Source organism: Cupressus sempervirens, chromosome 8 (genome assembly GCF_028749045.1).
Source record: "Cupressus sempervirens isolate cs-2001-9-10 chromosome 8, ASM2874904v1, whole genome shotgun sequence".
Classification (NCBI taxonomy): domain Eukaryota; kingdom Viridiplantae; phylum Streptophyta; class Pinopsida; order Cupressales; family Cupressaceae; genus Cupressus; species Cupressus sempervirens.
Window position 1 is genome coordinate 670,770,829 of NC_143125.1, and position 25,260 is coordinate 670,796,088.

General features: G+C 34.6%; 1 protein-coding gene across 2 annotated transcripts in view; it reads left to right on the plus strand.

The window, feature by feature from the left end:
* The window catches only part of LOC149544225 (fructose-1,6-bisphosphatase, cytosolic-like), a 119,264-nt gene that overhangs the window by 13,287 nt on the left and 80,717 nt on the right, over positions 1-25,260 (plus strand). For both annotated transcript variants that reach the window (XM_089798741.1, XM_089798740.1), the window contains exons 2-7: positions 17,678-17,725; positions 17,933-18,007; positions 18,146-18,207; positions 18,328-18,394; positions 20,805-20,918; positions 24,201-24,287. In XM_089798741.1, coding sequence (XP_089654867.1) covers positions 17,678-17,725; positions 17,933-18,007; positions 18,146-18,207; positions 18,328-18,394; positions 20,805-20,918; positions 24,201-24,287 — 453 coding nt within the window. The remainder of the gene's footprint in view (positions 1-17,677; positions 17,726-17,932; positions 18,008-18,145; positions 18,208-18,327; positions 18,395-20,804; positions 20,919-24,200; positions 24,288-25,260) is intronic.

Below are 25,260 nucleotides of genomic sequence, written 5' to 3' on the forward strand. Positions count from 1 at the left end.
TCCCCCTACGCCCCTTTAATCTTGTAGCTGTCTCCCTTCTAGATCTCTTCATAATTGATTCTTTTTGGGAGTCAACTTGATTAATAATTAATTAATCACTACTTAGAGTTGGCTATGGTATTAATTAATTAATCGGTGCTTTGCAATAATTGAATATGTTTTCTTTGTGTCTTGCTCCCTATCCTCCAGTTGTCCTTGACCTTATATATATGCCTTTGATATTGGGTATAGTTAGCATGAGTCGGCCCTTTATTGACCATCTCTTGCTTTGACTAATTTTCCCTCTCAAGGTTAGGTTGGCTCTAAGCCATTTTATCTTCTATGTTTTTATTCTTTTGAGGGTTAGCCCATTTTTAATTTCTTTTCACTTTCCATTAAATTCAAATTTGTCGGCCAAGTATAAAAATAAGACAATTTCTAAACACACACACACAAACTCATATATTGGTTTTGAGGTCTTAGGCTAGAGGTATGATAGTCCTTGCATCTCAAAATTGCGTGTCTTCAACCAATATCTAAATTGTGATGATTGAGTTGATTCCTTATAGGAGGATGTCTTGACCTTTGTACTCTTGCTTCAATCATGTTTATTCTTCATTACTTTGACTATCACAAGTAGTTAATTTGAGTTTCTTAATTGATGCAAGAGCATCTTGGGTTCTCGACAATCATCCATCAATCAAAAATATGTTTGTTGTTTAGTTTCTTGTTTGTATAGTTACCGCATTTCATGCAATGATCCTTCAATTCTTTGAATTAGCTAGGGGAGAGGACCTGATACTTGAACACCCTAACGTCACGCTTATCAAAATCCTATGTGGAAATTTCAAATCACTCCCAATTTTTTATAGAAGCTTATTTGGTGAGTCATCTACCTATAACTAAGGTTTCAAGTCCACATCACCCATTATGATGCCACATCAGCATGCTTTTTGCCAAATTGTCCAAAACAACCCAAATAAAAAGTGAGACCAATGGTCGTGCATAAAGGGTACCCGTACTTGCACAACTGATGTGGCATCACATCATCGGTTAATTTTTATAGCCAAGGATACATTTTATTCAATTTTGGGTAGTCATCATTGTACTAACAACTTTACAGTCACAAGTATTGGTACAATGTTGTCAAAAAAATTGGGCATTAAGTCAATAAGTGTAGGTATCAAGTCAACAACTCCTATTACAACTATTAAAATGCGTTCAAGTACTGGGTTCTCTCCCCTATTTTGCATCTAAAAATGTGTTTTGGACATGGTCTTGGATCATTTCCCAGTTTGCACCACATTCGTATGCGTCACATTTGAGTTATGTGAGATTCTTATTGGGTCACCGATGTTCTTTATAGCTTCTTCAGTTAAGTTGTGTTTTCCAATCTTGCAAAGCTATATTTGTTAAATATGAACTGGAAAATTTATAAGCTTAAAATAAACAGGGCAAAATAATTCTCTCTCAAGTGGCGCAGGCCCTTCTTTTCTATGCTTTCTAGCAATAGGTGTAGATTTATGATAGATTGCATGTAGAAGAAAACTACTTTGTGAGTATAGGAAAACATGTACTTATATAATCGCTTCATGCAATTAGGTTATGAGTTCATTAGGCATTCCAACATTGAATAAGTCATAGTTGTTGAATAAGTTAAGGTGGTTGACAGTTTGCTCTTTTCTCTCCACCTTATTCTCAAATTTATTCCTATATAAAGTAGAGAGCTCATTGTATATTATCATCTTTGTTGTAGGCAACAAGGCTGTTGGGTGGATATTTTGCAACCAATAGTTTTGTTAAAATCTAGTCGAAAAATAGGATGACCAGCCACATCATATGATGAGACAAACTCTCCTACCTTAAAAGGAAGACTCCCCCTTCACATTGTTCCTTGGATCAACTCAAGGTAAGCAAGAAGCTGAGAGATTTGTAAAGGTGTTACCAATATTCTTTCCTCTTATCTTTTAGGAAAGAATTCACTTATCCATGGAGCGAATAATGGGCAAGATGAAATCTTTAATTACACTTCTATCTAGTAGTTGTAAACGATGATTTCGATAAACCAACACCAATTCAAAGGCTGATTGAAAGCGTACCAGCTCGGCTCTAGGTCTTGTTTTAATCTATTCTATAAGAATAGCCTCTACCGTTAGGGTGCAAAGACTTCCAGAAGTGGGGAATTCTAGCTTATTTTGTGAGTTGAGACGACGATACAAGCTACAGTTAAAGCTTGTAGTCTATGCACTACCACAATCACTCCCAGTCAAAGCTTTGACTCTGATTGCTTCTTAACTCACCATGATCTATGATTAAACACATAATAATAACCCGAATCAAAGACAATAGACACAAATTATTGTCAAAGCTTCCAATTTGCACTTATCACAATTGCACTCAATCAAAGTTTCAGCTCAAATCACTTCTTTGTATTCACTTTTCATGAAAATAGTACTACACAATCAAAGTTATGCTTGCACAATTCTTCAAAGCTTTCTTGCATACAAATAAAAGATCATTTTTACAATGAGGGGGGGACTTCTTATATAGGAAAAGAAGTAAGAAAAAGGAGGAAAAAGTGGGAGCAACTTAACCACTTTGACCCGGTCAAACCAGGTGAGAAGAATTATTGGATTACATGTAATCGGATACATGCGATTACATTATAGACATTTGAATTATATGTGATTGGATTACATTTAATCCATCTTGTGCATCTACAAAGATGGAAAACACTTGAAGAAAATGTTGAAATTGTTGATTTTGAATGAATCAATCTTATAGACTATCAACAAAAGCCTTGTACTTCATTATAATCGTGTGATCAAGGAATGCTGTATTCTGCATGATTGCATTCTCTTTGATGAGTTTTTAGTTGTCATTTGAAAACTTGATATGATCAAGCCTTTTGTCGTTCGAGTTGTTGCGAATTCTCCTTTGTAGATTGACATATTATGGAGTCCCTAATACTTTGAAGACCTTCTCGATGGTGTCCGAATGTAAACTTGGAACAACTTTCCATCAATACCTTTAACTTGTTGTTTTTGAAGTAAAGTGTTTGATGCATTCCCACACGAACTTAGGTTCTTGGACAGTCATTGGGAAAATGGAGACCAAATGAATTACTACTACTTTTGATTCGAAACACACCTTATTTAGTGGATGTCTTCATTCTTTGTAGAAATTCTGACATATTTTGACTTGCTGCAACATGAAAGTTTCAATGAGATTGTATCCATGAAAGCTTTGAGATCGAGTGTGGATGACGGGTCTATGAATGAACAAGGTGCTTGGAGTATTGATTAGATAGTCATGGAACACGTGATGGCTGGAAATGAACCAGAAAGCATATGTCTTTGGATGGAGTGGGCCTGATGGAGCCCTATTTTTTGGCAAAAAATAGGGTCTCCATTTGACAGATAATGTTGGAGAGCTATGATGGGATTGTTAGAATAACCATTACCAATGTCATAACTATGAAGCCGAACTCACTATTCGAATGATGTGGAGATTATTTTCAAATTGTCAAACAAATCAAGATGCCATGAATATTACTAGTGGCAAAAGTGAATAAAGAATCTGCAGCATACATGATGTATACATAGAAATAGTGATACATGGATACACTCAGCCAATGGGTAGATATACTGCAAGGTATAAGAGTCACATAAATATTTAAGGTAAAATATAAAAAGTCATGGTATGGGAGATGTAATTCACTCAGTCAAGAAAATAATGAAGGTGGTCAAATGATTGTGTTTAACAGAAATAAATAACAATCATATAACTAGGTGATAGAGATGATATTGAACATCAACATATATATGCAGCAACACATATTTGGGAAAAATTACCCTGGCAGTATTAATTCTGAAGTTTGATGAAGAAACAAACTAATACAAAGATTGTGATAGACATATATCTTGGCCATGAATAAAAATCTGAAGGAGACACTGTGGAAGATTCAGAAATAATGAAGTAGAGACTGTTTGTTGCAGTAACAGAATCATATTAAATGGAGTATATGTTTCCTAAGCTATGGAAGATAGAGCTTGTTAAATTGGGGAAGTCAAACACAAATTTCTAGCAATCTAAAATTTGCTCCAGTGCTAAAACAATAGCATAAATATTGCTTTGAAAGTAACATAAATCTAGGAGTAGCTTTCTCAGGCATATGACTATAACAACTACAGGCCATAAATAATCAATAATGAAGGAGAGAGCAGATATGATATGTCATTCAAGATGCTAATTATAAATTACCATGTGGTACCTATGAAAGGAGAAGTTTGACTGAACAAGGGAACAAATCTCACAACGCTTGGTGGATCTTGAGGGTGGATGTTTATGAAGTTCTAGAAATAAGAATCACCACCAGAAAATTGTAGATGAATCATCGTGAATTCACAAGAATATTTGGAGTTTTAGCATAGATATTTGATCGGATTTAATTTCTAGATATCAAACTTTCCAAACACATAAAGCAAATCAGAAGACGAAAGACAAAGATCAATAAAAACCCTATTTCATGGCATATGGAGGAGGAAGGGCTTGAGTTTTTGCAATTTGCTTTCCGTTGGTTCAATGGCCTTTTAATACGTGAGATTCCTTTTCACCTTGTCACGAGATTGTGGGATACATATCTGGCAGAGGGAGATGCTTTTGCAGAATTCCTTGTATATTTGTGCTAGCTTCTTGCTAACGAGTCCATTCTGATGGAGATTTGATGAAGTATTTGAGGCCCCATCTATTGTGAAGGAGGTTCTAATTAGTCATGTTGCACTTGAACGTTCATTCACAGGTTCAAAAAGACCAACCAAGAAGCAGATGATACACGATGAACAAGGAAATAGCAAGGGAGTAGGAAATGAAAGAAGCAAATATACACTACAAATCCTAGTTAGAGATGATGTGTGGCAAGAAGAAAACATTGAACACCTCTAGACATCTCATTCGCACAAAGCGCAATCAATAACCTTGGATCACGCATTTTCAGATAGGAATAAGTGAAGACGAAGTTAATGATTTCAATAGCATATTTCAAACTAGCATTGAAGTTGATCATTATTTCTGTGGCAGTGAACATTCACATCCATTGAGATATTGAGAAGAAGCATTTTATATTTATATATTTTTGTAAGGAGGAATAAGGGCTCAATTTGGCTTTGTAATGTAAATTCCATTATTTTATTTTTAAAATAAAATAAAATGTCTTTTGTTTATTTTTAAATGGCGTGGAGATTCAAACTGCAGGCGAATCGTCCTTTGTAATTATCTTCTGGAATTCTGTATATAATTTAAATGTCGGATAAGTGGACATGATCATTTAGCATTTTAAATTTGATCATTACAGATATTGTGAAATTTTAAATCATTTCTGTATTTGTATCTAGTTTGTCTCCTTGCCAGAGGAGTTAAAATTCAATCTAGACTAATTTAAAGATTGCGTAATAATTGATCTGTCGCATCATGATTATTTAATTGTTGGCAGTAAAGTGTATAAAACATTATGAAGTTGTACGTGAAAATTCACTAAAGTTGACTCTATAGCCGGATGAGCAGAGGCACTGGTCTTTTTATTGAAGTCAGAAAATCTATATATATTCCTTTTACAAGCATCAAATTCATGATTAACAAAACTTATACAAAACATTCAATTATCAAGTATTCAACATCTTATTTTATTTTGATCAAGTTCGAGGACCTTGCCAGCCGAAGAACTCCAAAGTTTAAATTTGCTATATAAAAGCCTTGAACCAGATAGTCAATGTTTGAGATGAAGGTTTACCCGCCTGGGTGTAGTGGAGCCTGAAGTGCAGGGGAATCAAGAGGTATTCCCATTCGTTGGCCAGAACTAATTGAGAAATCCTATCAGAGAAGTGGCAGGCTCTTGGATTTCCAATCTGCGGTTTTGGGAACCAACAGATTGGCGACTCTGCTGGGGAGAGTTACTTGCAATACATATTGTGAAGTTACCTAGAATTTTTAAGTTCGTAGATCAGTATCATAAGTTGTATCAATTTGTTTGGAAGTGTACTCTGCTGGAAGTAAGAACTTGGAGGATCAATACATTCCTCGAAAGAGTTGGTGACTCTATTCAATAAAATTTCAGTTGGTAACTTTGTTGAGGGAGAGGACTTAGAAGGAGATGATTTGATTATCTAACATGGACAATATGTACTATGATCAGGAGGCGGATTTATGTTACACCATGGAGGAAGAATACATACACCCCTTAGATGTATTTTTCAATCTAGAAAGATATGAAGGCGAGACATCGACACATTTGTTTATAAGGATGGTGGATATTTTTTGGGAAGTAACTTCAAACATCATGCCTTCACGCAAGGAATTGATAAGAAAGTTTTGTGAATTGAGAATCTCACCAGATGACCCGGATTTGATGCTTCTTTGCCAAATATTGGATGAAAGTCCAAGTTATATATCTCCTTTGGATGCATATTTGAATTTAGAAAGGCAAGAAAATGAATCCGCAACATAATTCTTTATGAGAATGTTCAATGCTTATCAAGAAATACCTTCAGAATACAAACCTCCATCATCTGATCTTCTCTACAGGATGCGGGAATTAGGCCTCTTATATGATCATTAGTTTGCTAATTTTCTCAAATTTATGGATAATGAGCTGGTTGCAAAGGAAAATGAATGCGAGACTGAAATAACATATGAGTGAAATGAAATTTCAGATTCAAATGGAGATGAAAATTTTAGGCATTCTGAAGGAGAATCAGCCCATGATGTTATTCATATGCTTACAAGTGATAGTGAATGTGAAAATGAGGAACAAGATTCTCTTAGTGTGGAGGAGATTTCAGCCTTGTTAGATCTGGAATATCATAAGCATGTTGAGAAAAATGGCTCAAATTTTTTCTCAATTCACTATGGTGAGAAAGGTGACGGATCAGTGCATTCTGAAGAGGTATTGGGTGAAAGAGATGATCATTCCAAGGAATCATATAGTGAAGATGGTATAGAATTACATACAACATATGAACATGAAGAAGTCTTAGGATATATTGTTGATGAAGATATCCATCTTACTGGTCAAGCAGATAATGATTCCCAGAAGGATGAAATTAGTACACTATTTGATGAAACATTTGCTGATTCAGATGAAAGTTCTCATGATAGTATGCCTGATTTCTCCATGTACGTAAACCCATTATTTGAAGAAGTAATAGACAAATCAGAATTCACTATATTCTCAAATCCATTGTTTGGGGAGGATTTTCTTTGCAATCAAGTCAAGCAGCATCATGATGAAGATAGCAGGTCTGATTTTGAAATTGATAAAACTCATGACGTACATTCAAAAGGTGAGATATCTTCTAGTTCATCCCATGAGCAGGAGTTGCAGCAAAGCTTTGAAGGAGATACAAAATCAGATATGCATAATAAGGAAGATAGAGTGAAGAATAGTTGTGAAAATTTTCCATGTGTCCTAGCTGATCAAAAAGAGGTTCTTGAATTTGAGCCACTCTCAAAGCCTTGTTGTGAGGAGAAACAATGTTCGGAGTATAGATGTGGGGTAGATTGTGTGCAAGCAGACAATCAAGCAAAGAAGATTTATTTAGATGCTTGTATGAATGTTCACATGCATGAATCTAAAGATATTCCATTCAGCAAATGCTATAAAGCACTTGATGATTTCTTGAAGGCTGAACAAAAGTCGGACGCCAAAGCCAGCATTGATGAAGCAAATACAAGGCAGCAGGCCATGATCAGAAGAAAGGTGGTGTTACATGATCAGAATCGGGTGTTCAATAGAGGAAAGACACAATGTTCACTTTTGGGGGGCCCGGGGTTATCCGATTTCACCTTGCATCATGTAAAGCATTGATGCTTGGTCTGCTTCACTAGAGATAGCTGGATTCTCACTATGGTCACAGGGAGCATACGTCCCCAAAAAAAGCCATTGATGGAGCCCTATTTTATTGGCAAAAAATAAGGTCTCCATTTGAGAGATAATGTTGGAGAGCCATGATGGGATTGTTAGAATAACCATTACCAATGTCATAACTATGAAGCCGAACTCACTATTTGAATGATGTGGAGATTATTTTCAAATTGTCAAACGAATCAAGATGCCATGAATATTACTAGTGGCAAAAGTGAATAAAGAATTTGCAACATACATGATGTATACATAGAAATAGTGATACATGGATACACTCAGCCAATGGGTAGATATACTGCAAGGTATAAGAGACATAAATATTTAAGGTAAAACATAAAAACTCATGGTATGGGAGATGTAATTCACTCAGTCAAGAAAATAATGAAGGTGGTCAAAGGATTGTGTTTAACAAAAAGGAATAACAATCATATAATCATGTGACAGAGATGATATTGAACATCAACATATATATGCAGCAACACATATTTGGGCAAAATTACCTTGCCAATATTAATTCTGAAGTCTGATGAAGAAACAAACTAATACAAAGACTGTGACAGACATATATCTTGGCCATCAATAAAAATCTGAAGGAGACACTCTGGGAGATTCAGAAATAATGAAGTAGAGACTATTTGTTGCAGTGACAGAATCATATTAAAAGGAGTATATGTTTCCTAAGCTATGGAAGATAGAGCTTGTTAAATTGGGGAAGTTAAAGACAAATTGCTAGAAGTCTAAAATTTACTCCAATGCCAAAACGATAGCATAAATATTGCTCTGAAAGTAACATAAATCTAGGAGTAGCTTTCTCAGGCATATGACTATAACAACTACAGGCCATAAATAATCAATAATGAAGGAGAGAGCAGATATGATATGTCGTTCAAGATGCTAATCATTAATTACCACGTGGTACTTGTGAAAGGAGAAGTTTGACTGAATGAGGGAACAAATCTCACAATGCTTGGTGCATCTTGAGGGTGGATATTTATAAAGTTCCGGAAATAAGAATCACCACCAAAAAATAGTAGATGAATCACCGTGAATTCACAAGAATATTTGGAGTTTTATCATAGATATTTGATCGGATTCAATTTCCAGATATCAAACTTTCCAAACGCACAAAGAAAATCAGAAGACGGAAGACAAAGATCAATAAAAAACCTATTTCATAGCATATGGAGGAGGAAGGGCTTGAGTTTTGCAGTTTGCTTTCCGTTGGTTCAACAACCTTTTAATACGTGAGATTCCTTTTCACCTTTGCACGAGATTGTCGGATACATATCTGGCAAAGGGAGATGCTTTTGCAGAATTCCTTGTATATTTGTGCTAGCTTCTTGCTAATGAGTCCATTCTAATGGAGATTTGATGAAGTATTTGAGGCCTCGTCTGTTGTGAAGGAGGTTCTAATTAGTCATGTTGCACTTGAACGTTCATTCACGGGTTCAAAAAGACTAGCCAAGAAGTAGATGATACACAATGAACAAGGAAATAGCAAGGGATTAGGAAATGAAAGAAGCAAATATATGCTACAAATCCCAGTCAGAGATGATGTGCGGGAAGAAGAAAACGTTGAACACCTCTAGACATCTCATTCACACAGAGCACAATCATTAACCTTGGAGCACACATTTTCAAATAGGAATAAGTGAAGATGAAGTTAATGATTTCAATAGCATATTTTAAACTAACGTTGAAGTTGATCATTATTTCTGTGGCAGTGAACATTCACATTCATTGAGATATTGAGAAGAAGCATTTTATATTTATATATTTTTGTAAGGAGGAATAAGGGCTCAATATGGCTTTGTAATGTAAATTCCATTATTTTATTTATAAAATAAAATAAAATGTCTTTTGTTTATTTTTAAATGGCATGGAGATTTAAACTGTAGGCGAATCGTCCTTTGTAATTATCTTCTGGAATTCTATATACAATTTAAATGTCGGATAAGTGGACATGATCATTTAGCATTTTAAATTTGATCATTACAGATATTGTGAAATATTAAATCATTTCCGTATTTGTATCCAGTTTGTCTCCCTGCCAGAGGAGTTAAAATTCAATCTGGACTAATTTATAGATTGCATAATAATTGATCTGTCGCATCTTGATTGTTTAATTGTTGGTTGTAAAGTGTATAAAACATTATGAAGTTGTACGTGAAAATTCACTGAAGTTGTCTCTATAGCCCGGATGAGTAGAGGCACTGGTCTTCTTATTGAAGTCAGAAAATCTATATATATTCCTTCTACAAGCATCAAATTCATGATTAACAAAACTTATACAAAACATTCAATTATCAAGTATTCAAGATCCTATTTTATTTTGATCAGGTTTGAGGACCTTGCCAACTGAAGAACTCCAAAGTTTAAATTCGCTATATAAAAGCCTTGAACCAAATAGTTAGCGTTTGAGGTGAAGGTTTACCCGCCTGGGTGTAGTGGAGCTTGAAGTGCAGGGGAATCGAGAGGTATTCCTGTTCGTTGGCCAGAACTAATTGAGAAATCCTATTGGAGAAGTGGCAGGCTCTTGGATTTCCAATTTGCGGTTTTGGGAACCAATAGGGCCGAAGTAAGACTTAGAATGATGGATTGCATGTGGGCAATGATGGTTTTTTGTTGGGATGACCAAGAATGCAAGCTAGGTGCATAGGGATGTGCGCAAATGATGACTCTGGTATTTAAAAGAGTGACCTTTTACTAGATTGAGCTCTTCTAATGTAATTACATGTTAAGTGATTTACATGTAATTTCACCTAAACATGTAATTGGGTTCGAAGGATGTAATTACATGTAAATGAGAAAATGGATGTGATTGCATATATAAGAAAATGGACGTAATATGCACTTGTACGAGATGGTGAAATGTGAAAGGATGTGGATGCATTTGCATTTTTGGGAAAAATTCTTCAACTTTCTTTAAAAAAAGGAAACCAGACAAGCAAGCAAACCACAAGAAAAAGTTTGCACAAAACGAAAAATATACCTGTGGCTGTTGACTTGGACATGGCAAATATCAAGACACTCTCCTACATGTAATTTTGTTTTTGGAGTTTGGGGAAGTTTCAAGCACTTGAAAAGAGAAGTTTTCATCTTATTTAAAGAAAATTTGCAAAATATATGGCATGACTTTGAACAAATGGACAAAGATAAGCCAAAATATGCAACAAAATAGCAAAGTAAGAAAAGACAAGCAAAGCTGAAATCTTACTTACTTGGAGCTCAAAGAGCCAAATGTGGAAGATTGTGAACTTGGAATGAAAGACTTTCCTCCAAATTCAAATTTCCCAAATAGCTCTTGACTATTTCAAAGCTTGCAAATGTGATCCTTCAATGTCAGAACATGGGGCATTTTTACATGCAAATGGCAAAAATGTGATCCTCACACCTCCAAATGCAAAACGTTTTTGGAAAAACTTATGTATTTGGGACATTTTTGGGCAAAAATGTGCCCTTCAAATGCATGAACATGAGCTTTTTACAAGGAAAGGTAAAAAAAGGTGAATCCCAAATGCCAATTTGTGCATCCAAACTCAAAAATGCCTCGTTGATGGATTTCGTGGCTTGAAAAGGAAGAAATCTGGGTGTTTTTGTCAAAAGCGTGCCCTATAAATGCCAAAGCATGAGCTGTTTTTGGCTTCAAGATGCAAAATCGTGGTCTCCAAAAGCATTTACATGTATTCAAATGCCCAAATGCACTCTATGGACAAGTTTACATGTTCAAAATGCATACATTTGAAGGTGGGGAAAGCAAATTGCACTCTCTATCGGCAAACACATGTTTTAAAATGCATGTAAATGGAGTTGAAGAAGCAAATCACACTCTCCTAGTCCTAGTGCACGCTTTAAAACATGCAATATGTAATATGCTTCGGGCATTTTTGGCCTTTGAAGGCTAAATCGTGGATTTGGAATGCAATTACATGTATTAGAATGCAAAATCGCACTCTCTAGAAGGCATTACATGTAACAACTAACATGTAAAAAGCCATTTCTATGCAATTGCACCCTTGGATGACCATTACATGTTTTTAAAAACTTAGTTTTTATTTGTCTAAGTCCATAAATTTACCTTTCTAGTGCAAATCACACTCTCAAGAGGCAATTACATGTAAAGTGATTAACATGTAAAGGGGATTTTTTGTGCAAAGTGGACTTTGGGAAGCCCATTACATGCCTTTCTAGTGCAAATTGCACATCAAAACAAGTAAAGACATGTAAGTTGAGTTTGCACAACTTAAATGGCCGACTAAGTGCATGTCTAACCGTTTTTTGAGTCAATATTACTTAATTGCAAGGTCACCAGGAGACGGGGAGACTTTGAGGTCTCCGGTACTAGTACTGGTACTGGTACGACAATTTTTCAAATAGGAGACGGGGATACTTGGAGACGGCAAATTTTTTTTTTTTTTTTTAAAATAGTTTAAAGAGTCTAATACTAAAAGTAAATACAAAATTTGAAAATAGTAATACTGTAAGACTAAAGTAAATAATAATAGTAATGTCACATTAAAAATTAAAATAGACCTAGAGTCAAAGATTTCAAAACTCACATGATCACAATATTGTATCTCATAGACATTTGTTTTTCGAATATTGCATACTATCACCATCGTATCAAATTGATAATCTCTCAGATTATCATTACATATTCAAATTTTAAATTCAAAAAAGTATAGTTTGAAGCTGAATTGCTAATATGCAAACAAAAATGAACACTTTGTACAATAAACAAAAAACATAAATCTATCTAGTATTAGTATGTTGATGGTACTATCATCTACTCCACAAGGTTGTGATCATCCATCTCAAGGTCTTCAGCTATCATGCTCTCCAAAAAATCATCACTCTCCAAAAATATTTTAAATGATTTAATCATTTAAATTGTAGAATAAAAATATTTAAAAAAAAGTTTTCTAATGTTTTTAAAGTTATTAATTTATTAAATAAAATATTTTAAATGATTTAATCATTTAAATTGTCGGTGGTCTTAATTTTTGTATTAAAGACATTAAAATGAGGGCTAAAATATATAAAATTATTTAATATTATATTTTACATTTATATTTTACCAGGAGACTTCGGGGAGACTTCACTTTTTGGATTAGGAGACGGGGAGACTTTAGGAGACTTCGTCGTGAAGTCTCCAACCTTTTTTGAGGTCTCCGGAGATGCGAAAAGTCTCCGAGACGAGTCTCGATCTCCGAGACGCGACTTTTAGGGGGGAGACGGGTCTCCCGGTAACCATGCTTAATTGGGTCAAAATTTATATTTATACTATATAGTTTATATAATGTGCAAATATTATTCAAAAAGTAATATTTAACTTAAATGTTTTTAAAATAAAACATAAAGTAACTCATTATACTATATAGTTAATAAAGTCACGTAAGTGAGAAATTTGAAAGCAACTCAACGTGATAATATAACATAAAGTGCTCTATAGTCACTTTAAGTGATAAATTTAAGCAGTAATGTAACATAAAAAACATAACATAAAGTCAATTTATGTTATATTTTTCAAAAAGTGAATGTCAACATTAAAATATAGTATGATATTGTAAATATGCAATTTCAATTAGAGTGTCCACATTTTGGGCACTTAAATGATCATATCTTTTGACTGCCAAGTTCGATTAAGCCCTAAGATATACCGAATCGAAGGGAAAACCGAAAGCAAGAGATTGGTTGAAATAAAAAGACTAAAAGCAACTAAACACACGGTAAAAAAGGAAAAAAAGGACATTGAAGGCTTCAAAAATCAAGCATAGGTTTGATAAAATGAAAAACGAAAAGGACTTCAAAAGGCTTCAGTAAAAAAATTCATTATACAAATCGTGGTCGATTGATTGATCAATGTTAGCCAATTAAACAATGATCTATCTCAGAGAAATACGAAACTAAGTTGAAAAAATAAAGAGCTCATTGTATATTATCATCTTTGTTTTAGGCAAGAAAGCTATGCTTGGAGATCTTGTATTTTAAAAACTATGTTTCATGGTACAATTTTCAGAATTGAATAAAAGAAGCAAGATTTTGCAAACTTTGTGTTGCAAATCTTGAGATTAAGTAATGTTTTCTTATGTTGTATTAGTTCTTCGTTCTTGTGTTCATTTACTATCTTCTCTTGTATGAAATTTGAACATTCAGTTTAGTTTCTTGTAGACTTTGTGCTTCAAGGAAAGAGATTGTGATGGTTAATAGTGGCTGCAATTACTGAGAGTTGAAGACTTTGAGATTCAACTTTGAGAATTTTATTTCAATACAATTAGTAAGAGACTTTGCACCTTGCTACTTCTTATGGATATTCCTCAAATCAGATTAATCACAAGAGACTTTGGGCCCTTGTTCTTAATCTACCAAATAGAATAATAACTACTATCTTAGGAGTTTTTTAAAGTCAACCACCGAACCACTAGCATTACCATAGTGGTAGATACTTTTTGCTAGATTTGAAGTCGTTTTTCACATCATTTTGAAAAAGGAGGAAGATAAAGAGAATCGTCCATTTTGTAAATTCAGTTAAGTCTCTGTTAAAATTTAAAACCACCTGCTGTAAGAAGGGAGCCTCCTCTATTGCTGAGAGGAGAGATTTATCACACTATACCATTGCCTAAAGTCACAATTTTGTAAGTTGTAGTCTTAGTGACTTGCAAAATTTTTAGCCAACACTATGAATGCATTAACTTGAAATTTGAAGTCATTTGATCCAGTTAATGCTTTATTCTATGATGATTCAATGAATGATCATTGATTCAACAATTTTAGATCAGTAAATGTTAGTATGTTGCTATGTTGATTGTTACAATGTTATGTGTGTGTGTGTGTGTGGATATATATAGCCATTCCCTGACATATGCTGCTTTGGATTATAAAATGTCTCGGAAACTCATTTTCCTGCCCCCCTGTCCTAGAAACTTGGGGTAACATAGTTAAAACTAGAACAAGTTGCATTAGGTTAACTATAAAAAGTGTGATCTAAGATCCTAATAACATTTATAAACTTTTGCATATGGAGCAAGTGTCAAGAAGTTCTTATGGAATCTAACAAGAGAAGCATATGTGGACAGCCCCACTATATTGAAGATTGCATAGATCTTTGGTGGTAATCCTATCTTTTACCATCCGATAAATTCTTGGATGCCATGCAAAGAGGACACATCAATGTGACTGATTTTTCAGGTTGATAAATTTTGTGATTGAATAGAAGATTAGTCTCTGCATTGGCTTCTCAAACTATGTGCTTTCCAGTGTAATCTTCATCTTTTTCCAAGAAAACACGAATGCCATTGATCCACATCTTAGATTTCCAATTAGGGGCTTTATTAGAATGTACACCTTTGAAAACATTCAAAGAATCTCCTTTAATGTCCACACTCTTAATGATTTTCACCCCGCACAATGACAAAGTGACATGTGGTGTAGCATATTCGACATTATTATTGGTGCTATCCAGGAGTCTAGTAGAGCCACCTCAAATGAGTTTTCTGTCATCATTTTGAATGATAAAGCCTACACTTGAAGGTATGACATTTCCTTTGGAGGACCCTATGAAATTTAATTTCAATCTGCCCTTACAAGGGAGTAACCAGGAAGTAGAGGTACAACCACTCTTAGTTTGGATAAAGTCCCCTTTTGGGTAAATAAATGGTTCCAGGTCTTAATTATTTGGTCATCCCGAGATGAATAATACTTGCATTTCCTATTGGCCACATTCATGTTAAGTGTTCACAAGCCCCAATCTGAATTTTATTCATAGGTGAGTTGATTGAGGCCTCCACACCCTTGAAAATCCTTGTGTTCCTTTTTTTCCATATGTACTAAATGACCATCACAAGGATGGCTCGCCATGGTCGAGCCCATAGTAAGCCTTTATTTTGTATTGGCCAACTAGTGAAGATTTTCTGTAGAGTATTTGGAAGAGGACCATGCCAACCAAGCTTACCTTGGAAATATCTTCAATAGGCTTGTGCTCTTTTGCATTGTACGAGGAGGTGGTCTAAGATTTATTCATGTGTATTGCAAAGAGGGTATATGAATGGGCTGGCAAACCCAAGCTTCATCATTGGTTCACTAGTTAAGATCTTGTGGTGGAAGGTGGTCTATGGAAAAGCTACCACTTTGGGGAAAATGTTGGAATTCCAACACAAATCCATTTGCTAGGGACATATATCAACTTCTCTTGAGGCCATGCGACGAGAAATAATATTGAGAAATTGTGGATCATCTTTAACATTCACAATTGAGCATCTATGATCGGCATAGGAGGAAAGTTCTTTGAGGGGAAGGCTATCTAGTAATTTCCTCTGTCTTGGTATTCAAGGAGGCTTCCCTCTCTTGGGAGGACTTCATTTTGGGGGCATGTTTAGGTGTTTTTTGAGGTTCTAATCCTTCATAAACTCTTGAGAGACAAATCAAGGGCATGGGTACCTAAAATGCTACATATTTGTCAAGACCCATCAGTCTGTCTTTCTTATCCACCTAAGCTATACTTATTGGGGGCTTTTGGTGCATTTACTTTATGTATTTTATTGCATATCATGCTCCTAGAGTAGGATAACCTTGCTTAGCTAGGTGCCTACTTAGGTTGTACTTGCATTATGTGACTTGTAATTTCTTAGAATGATGGAGATGATGTGCACACATTCAACTACATCTCCTTTATCCTACATTGGTTTTGCATATTAATATCCACTTGGAGCTCTCATTTGAGAAACATCTATCTCCCTTGCTTCTCTTTTGCGCATTGCATCCTCGAAGAGAATGACTTTATTCAGTCACTTTGTTGTTTTGAGTTCTTTGCGCTTTCTTTCTTGATCTTGGGTGTCTACCTTCATAGCCAAATCTTAATCCCTTGATTATATTTACTCTTGTGTTGTTTTAGGGTTCATTGTAGTTATTCTCTTTTCAAATTGGCTGGTTTCCAACTGATGCAGTAATGAAGGATGCTGAATATGCCAAGTCTCTCCCAATATGCATCCTCTAAAGGTCAATTATAGAAAAAGTTCTGTAAGAACCTTGTTGATTACCCGTCTATCCATGGTATCCACTATTTGTTTAGGAGGTAGAATCATTTTCCCTTCCTCATGAAGACAAGTTATAATAGTTCAGGAAACTTTGATATTTTGACCATTGATTTTCCCTTCTTTAAATAAGACTCGTACAGGTAAAGCAAAGCATGGAATGCTGCCCAACTCTCTGTAGAATAGTTAAGGAACCATGATACTTGGGAAATAGTTTCTTTGGTGCCTTATTATTTAGATTATTCTGTTATATCTAGTTTATTTCTGGCCCTATTTTGATCACTATGCAATTCAGTTTGAGCAGATTCCTGGTTTATGTTAGCTGCATGGCCATGGAATTTTTTCCTTAAAGGTCAATACAAGAAACAGCCAAGCCTGTTTCATTATAGATGGATTGGGTGCTCTACTATACTATCTAAAAAATAACAGAGTTTGATGGATTCCCTGAGAAAATAGGTAGATTTAGAATCTTTGATTTGTTTATGAATTATTAAACTGCAAATATCTGATGCCATCTATGATCTGAATTTCTGGACTACTTTCGTGTAGTTAATATGGTATTAGCTATCATATTGTGTGTTGTTTGCATCTTCTGTAATTATGTTCTGTAACTTGATCATTGAAACTGGTGGAAACTATCTTTCCAATTGCTTCATTGATAATAAAAAAATCATGACAAGCAGCATTAGGTAAGGGTGAATATTTTATTTTTTCAACTTATTCCATCTTCATGTCAATGTTGCTTGAGCAGGCGGGACTCGCCAAGCTTATTGGTCTTGCAGGAGAGACCAATGTGCAGGTTAGTACATGCATTTTTGTTGATTTGAATCCGCTGTTGATTGTATTAAACAATTTCTCTATGTCTTTTTGAATATGAATGAAGTTCTCTTTATAAGAAGGCTGGTTTCAAGAATTTATGTCTCAGGACTCCTTGGATAGCATACCTGTTCCTGGTAAATTATTTAACAAGAAATTTGAATATCTTTTTGCTTGTATCTACGTTCAGGGGGAGGAGCAAAAAAAACTAGATGTTCTCTCAAATGAAGTATTTATCAAGGCTCTTGTAAGCAGTGGGCGCACAGTAAGTTAATTTTATAAAGTAAACCAGCATAAAGGGTTCGCTCTGTTGATTCCTTTGTACACTGATCAACAGTTCACTGGTGTCTATGCATGATAACTTTCAACATAAATTTATTCGATAACTGCTAAATTCTTGCAGAGCATTCTTGTTTCTGAGGAGGATGAGGATGCATTGTTTGTAGAGCCATCAAAAAGGGGAAGGTGTTCCTTCAAATTTTTGTCTGTGGGGATTTTTCTATTCAGCAATGGTATCTGTTCATGACTAGAAACTTGGGCTCTTTCCTGATAAGGTGCATTTGTTTGGACTTTATCCTTGTGCAGGTACTGTGTATGTTTTGATCCTCTTGATGGTTCTTCAAACATCGATTGTGGAGTATCAATTGGAACAGTAAAACTACAATTAACACCCTCTTTGATATTGTTTCAATAAATCTTGTTAGTTTTTGATTTATACACTAATGGAAACTGGATGTCTCATTGAGCTCAAATGAACAACAACCAATCACTCAATCATTAAATCAATTCAGAAAACACAGACACAATAAGGAAGCTGAATTGAACACACACTAAAACCTTAAAACTTTTTATTTCTCCCAATAGATAGGAGGAGGTTTACAGGAAGGCACAATACAGATTTTTATCCGTTCAAAATGAACTTATCACAATTTGGTCTAAGGGGACCTACTTAAATATTTTCCTTGTGCACAATTTTATTTACTAACCACTTTGTCTTCCTTCTTTGGATAAACACCCCACTGACTTTTCTTTTCTAGCATGCTTCCCTGTTCTCAAGAATGCGTTATAAAAAATAAAATTAATAATGGAAAAAGGGTAAAATACTATACCATCTTTTGAATTTTATGAAATTGCAAAGCAAAGAGGCATGCCATCTTTGTCTTTTTTGTTTTACAAAGCTTCTGCTGCATCTCTTTCATCCTAGCCATTTATCTAAACGGTAAACCATCCCCAAAAAGCTGTTTCTACCTTCGAGGATTAAATCTTTAGTTAGCTTTAATTCCATGAAGAGTGCTACCACCTGTCAATCTGTAAGGAAGCAAGGTAGCGGAACAACTTCATACACTAGCCTTGAGAGGAGGGTTATTAAAAACTTTCTCAGATCTTTGCAACAATTACATAAACTATACACAAATAAACATAAATAACATGCATACCATAACACAGTGATTATGTGGGGAAAATCGTTTTAGGAGACACACCTTACACTCTAAAAGCTGTGCAATATATTACTCAGAAATAAACAATAGATTACAATATACTTGTAGAGCAAGCTTCTCTCAGGAGTATCACCAATGGAGATCCAGTGGCAACTCAACAACTATCAGATTCCCAGAATGCATCATAATACAATGCCCTGTTAAAATAGGGCTGCCTTCTAGGGCAAACAAAGCACACATAATATCCAACACTAGATCTATGACCATGATAAACAGTTAGGATTCACAATAACAAATCATAAATAATATTTTGTGGGGTGCTACCCCTAAAAACCCCTGCTGGGCCACACTGCTATCCCTCGTAATCACTTATCAGTAGTACCTTTTATCAGCAGTACCGTTTTTATTATTGTATGGTTGAGACCATAGTTCAAAATCTCGTTCTCTGCCACTTTTTCGGCGAGGCGGAAAAAAAGTCATTGACAAATATTGGAGATAAATCGGTAACTTCTTGGGAAAATATCAGGAATTTTAAAAATAAAAATATAATTAGAAATGCATTTTTTCACAAAGTTCAATAAGGAGATGCATCTAATGAGTCAATAAATGAGTAAACAACCCAAACAAGTTGATCTAGATATATATATAAATGCAATATTTAACAAAATCGCATCCTCATGTGGAGTCAGACTCTGAACTCTGAAACAAACTAAAAATAGAAAATATTCTTTGTAAAAAAATAAGAGAATACAAATATCAAGTACAATATGAAACTAGTCCACATCTGCCTCTTCTCCTTCCCAGTAGCTCTAGTAAGAACTGGTCAATTTCGAATCCATTGCCAAGGACTTTCTCTACCAATACCCTTCTCCTCTCTCCACACTCAAAATTGCAAAATAAACAATAACTGGGCAAGTCACTAGGCATCCCAATTTTACTGGTGGGGCCTGTGAGAAGTAGTTATCATGAGAAGTTCGTGATTTATTGTAGAGAAGTGACCAACTTCTCGTGAGAAGCAGAGATATCTGCCACTTCTTGGAGAGATTTTAATCTATGGTTGAGACACCATTTTTCCTGACAGAGTCAAGAATCTTTACTATTGGTTAATTTCAAGGGCAATTTAAAATCATTAACTTGATTTGAAGGCACAAGTGTCTTTAACCACTATTGATACCAATTGGATGAATATGATTTGTAAGTCATTTTGAGCTCAAACAGGCTAATACTCAGCCCTGGCCAAAAATTCTTCAAAAGGATTCTACTGCTGTCCACCTGTCAAAACATCTTATTCTAATTTGACCCCAAGATGCTTAAACTTAAAACATGCCAACCGTTGATCTGATCCAAAAATACATGTACTCTTGTGTCTTTATATAGACTAGGAGCCTATGCCTATCTTGGCCCTTAAAAGCATGAAAGTTCATTGATCAAGATTGATCCAACTTCCTCTAGGCCAAGACTAGTATACCTCATCATACCTTCTAAACTGCTTCTTTGCTAACTAATGGCACGTTTGTAATTGTTGCTTCTTTCACCAGCATTAGCGCATAGGCATGGTTCCATTTATTCTGTTGAAAACGATGAAAAAATAGGCACTTATAAAAGTGTGTTGATTTCTTGTAGATTTTTGGGATATACATGCTCAAGAATGATAGTGAAGGAAGCTTGAAATCTGTACTCCAAGCAGGCAAAAACATGGTTGCTGCAGGGTATTGCATGTATGGAAGCTCTTGCACGGTAATAGATCTGTTTGTAACAATGCACCATAAGTAGGTAGAGTGTAACTGTTTACAATATTTTTTGACATATATGCCCCAATTGTTTTGACTGTGTTGTATCTGATTTCCATGAAGATAGTAGCATAAGCATAACATTATTGAAGATAGCTCATGTTGTGAACCTTTGTAGCCATTATAAGTTAATTTTGATGTTAGTTTATTATGATGTTTCATTTTGCGATAGTAGGCAATTTTCTTTTTTTTAGGTTAATGTTGGCTTAATTTTTTGTAAGTCACTAAAACTACAACTTACCAAATGGTAACTTTAGGCAAAGGCGTAGTTAGCTAAATCTCTCTTCTCAGCAATAGGGGAGACTTGCTTCTTAGCATGGGTGGCTACAGCAAAAACCTGACTGAAATTTACAAATGGGCAGTTCTTTGAATCAACTCCTCTTTTTTTTAGGAATGATTATGGTAACAACTACTACTTGGAAACTAAAAAAAGGAATCTACTGCTACAATAATACTGGTGGCTTAGTAGTTGATGCAAGAACAACTCTTAAGACAACAATTACAGCTTAATTTGTTTGATTGATAATAGGAACCTAAAGTCTCTTACGATCAATCTTTTCTGAAGAATAAAGTGAATAACCAACTATCCAAATTGAAATACTATAATAGAAATTAAAGCACAAAGTCTTTAGTCCCCGGTATTTGCAGCATCAATGATTTTATATTTTACTCTGAATTTTTTTTTCTGTTCATTGTCATATTGCTCTATATATTATTAATATTTATTGTAAATGATTACTTATCCTTTGTCTGATATGGCATTGGCATTCCAAGGGATATTGGAAAGATTAGCTGTAATGCCCTCTTCTTTTATGTAATCTCTCTAGGAGCTTGGTTAGCCTATTTTCCCATCCCCATAGGTTCATAAAGTAATTTAAAAGGGATGCTTTCCGGTCACAGATTTATTTGCGGTGAAATGGAGAAAAAAAAATATTATTTAACGGTTTAAACTTTATGAAGTTAAAGTCACATTATATTATAAAGTGATACTATAAAATTAAAGTGACTTTGTAGAGTGACTTTCTAATTTGAAGCAACTTTTATCACACGTTGCTAAAATTACAAGTGCTCACTAACTTGAAAAGATATAAAAGTGAGGTTAAACTTTTATTAGGGTTATGTTATGAGATTATTCTATTGAGCTATTTTCTTTGTTTCTATAGCATGGTAAGTCATGTGGGGGTCTTGAAGGGGTTGAATGGCCATTTCTCTCTGCTAACTATTCAGAGCAAAAGCAGCATGGTTAGTCACAGATGCTTAGCTACAGTAAGTCGTGTGTCATCTTGGGCAGCTGCTGGGTCTTCTTCACACCTGGACACCCAAAGTTTTTGAAGCTTTTCTCAGCAATAAATTCACAGCTGCAATCGTAGGAAGGCATGAGGAGTTTCTATATTGATAAACACACAGGAACATTACTGGAAGGAAGAGTCTCAGGCACCACACTCTGTTAACTCTTAAATTTCATACCCATTCTCTACAGGCTTCCGAAGTTCAAAACAGCATTATTACTTCACATAGTTTCATCTCAAAGGTCTTTGGCGTTTAAAGATTTTTCTTATTTGGTAGTCTGCCAAGTATTTGCCATTATTCCTAGAGTGGTGTGATGGTAAAAACAGATCAAATTATGGTTGCTAATTGTTTGACATATTGCTTTAAGTGATACTGATGTATTTTATGTGTGCCAAATGTTTGAATAGATGCCTTATGTGTGCCAAATGTTTGAATAGATGCCTTGAAAGTAATGTGAGACTAGGGAAGGGTAGTTTGATTTGTTGTTTATTGTGAGTTCATTACAAGAGCATTTTCTACATTTTACTTCAGTTTGCTTCTTCAGCTAAGTCTTTTGTGAAATACCTTGCAAGAGTTTGTTTTTGGTTTGCAGCTTTTGGCTCAATGCTAGAACAGGGCATAGATTAGCCGCTAAGATCCACATACATTTAGTTTGTATTTGCATGCATTGTCAGCTGTGAGAATTGCCACTAACAAGAATATTTAAATTAATCTAATTACGATATGCTCTCACCTTGCCCATCTCAGGATCTCGATGATTATAAAGTGCTAGATTTCTTGTATTCATATTGGAAATTTGATCAGTTATCAAATTATCCCATTTGGAATGTTACACACTGACTTTATGGGATCTACCTTGAAGGAGGCCTCCTTGGTACTTCAGCATGAACCTAGAGTTATCATTCTTAGATAATCATTCTCACATGTTTGTAGTGGTTTAGTAGTTTAATATCCATACTAATTATAAAAAATTATTTGTTCACGGAATTTAATGTTCTACCTTGAGAAAGCTTGAGTTTTTAAATTATTAAGCAGGTCTGGATTCATGCAAAATATTTTAAATTTTCTTGTTTAGGAAATTTTTGTTCTAAGTTAGGGAAGACCTATCTCTAAGTAAGTAATCAATTTGGGAAATGTGCAAGGTTGAAACAGAAACACTTGTTGAACAAATGGATTTTTGACTACCATTCTAGAGAAAGATTTGGTGACAAATGGAGGTTTAAAATATGTATTAAGTCTTTGGTACAGTTCTCAAACCAACATATAGCTGCAATATTATCATTCCATCTACTATTCACAACCGCTTATAGTTCTATAGGTAGTTTTTACCATGTGCATGTTAAAACTTCATAGGCTATATGACCTGTCTATGTTTTTTTCCATTGTAGTAAATCTGGTCTGTTCTTGGAATTGTATTGGTTGGAAAACAAGGTAGTGCATGTAATATTTCCAATTGGTTAAGAGGAATGCACATGTGCTCGATTCTTGGAGTTTTTCATACCATTCCTGATTGATAAATTTGCTATGACCAATTTAATGCTCAGTGCATATGTGGCATTATTGTCAAACATAATTCCCATTTGGATATTTTTCTAGCTGGGGGTGGGGGGGTGTGGATGTTTTGTGAAAGTACTATTATAGATCACAGTTGAGGATTTTACTTGAAATGTGATTAAAACAATCCTAATTTTGAGAAGTCATTTATATTTATACGAATGAAACTATGCAGTTGCCTTTTTGATTATTGAATTTGTATTTGATATTACTATGGTAATATTTAATCTTTTCTATTGTTTCTGGAAATTATTTTAGCATTTTTATTTTAGTGCTATTGAGATAAATATTTGGATCGTATAGTCCATTTTATGTAGTAAATTTTTTTTATTTCTGAATTTTAAAAATGTCATGCTACGAACAAGCCTAAGATTTTCTTCTGCAGCTTGTCTTGACTACAGGAACAGGCGTGAATGGTTTTACACTGGATCCGTCTCTTGGAGAATTTATTTTGACTCATCCAAACATTAAGGTATGTTAAGAAACCTAACTTCTGTTATTTTGTCCTTCCTTAACTGTACGCTCTATATTTTTAATCTTTGAACTTAGTGCTTTAGGAATCAGATTTTTCTCTAGATGACATGAATGTTGCAAAGTGCATTAAGAAATTCTACTTGTGGGTTGCTTCTCATATTTGTAAGAATCCGATTTTAATATGCACAATGACTTATTTACCACATAAGGAGAATGATTCATTTGAAAATTCAATGGACACTTTCAATCCAAACAAATTAAATTGGTTATCTTGATAAATTAATTGTATAAGAGATTGTTTTAATACATAGATAGTAAGGTGTATTTGTTACTCAATTTTAACTCATGTTAAAATTCAGTACTAAAAGATCAAATTCAGTTCTGAAAATCAAATTTATATTCAAAGTTGCTGAAAAACACTTTTCAATTGATATTTACAAAGGAATAGAAATGTCCTTGTATTATTCATTTTTCGAATATACAATTGATATTTACAAATATGGAATGAATTAAAAATGTTGAAAATGAAGATCTCACAATAGCCGTGAGTCTAACTACTACCTTTCATACATATTCAGCATATGAAAAAATAAGACATATGAAGGTAGGGTTAGAGGTAACCAGTCATTGCCTTCTAAGCTTTTGACTGGTTAAGTGATCCATGATGTTGTTCTTGGTCCAGCTCTTGATCTGCCAAGCTCTGGTTTACTTCTTCCTACATGAAGGAAAAGAGTGGGGTTAGATCTCAAAAGATCTAAGCAATGACTGAATCCCTATAACTAGTCATCCCACACATGTACTATCTTTCCCTATTCTGAATACATATCAACGATAGTAAAGTACATTCTCAGTGCTCAAATGAGGGAAAAGAAGAACTATATGATGTTAAAGGGACATATTACTTTTGATATGAAACCTTTCATTATAATTAAGTACAAGCATGTTAATTTCACAAGGAACAGGTGTTGAAA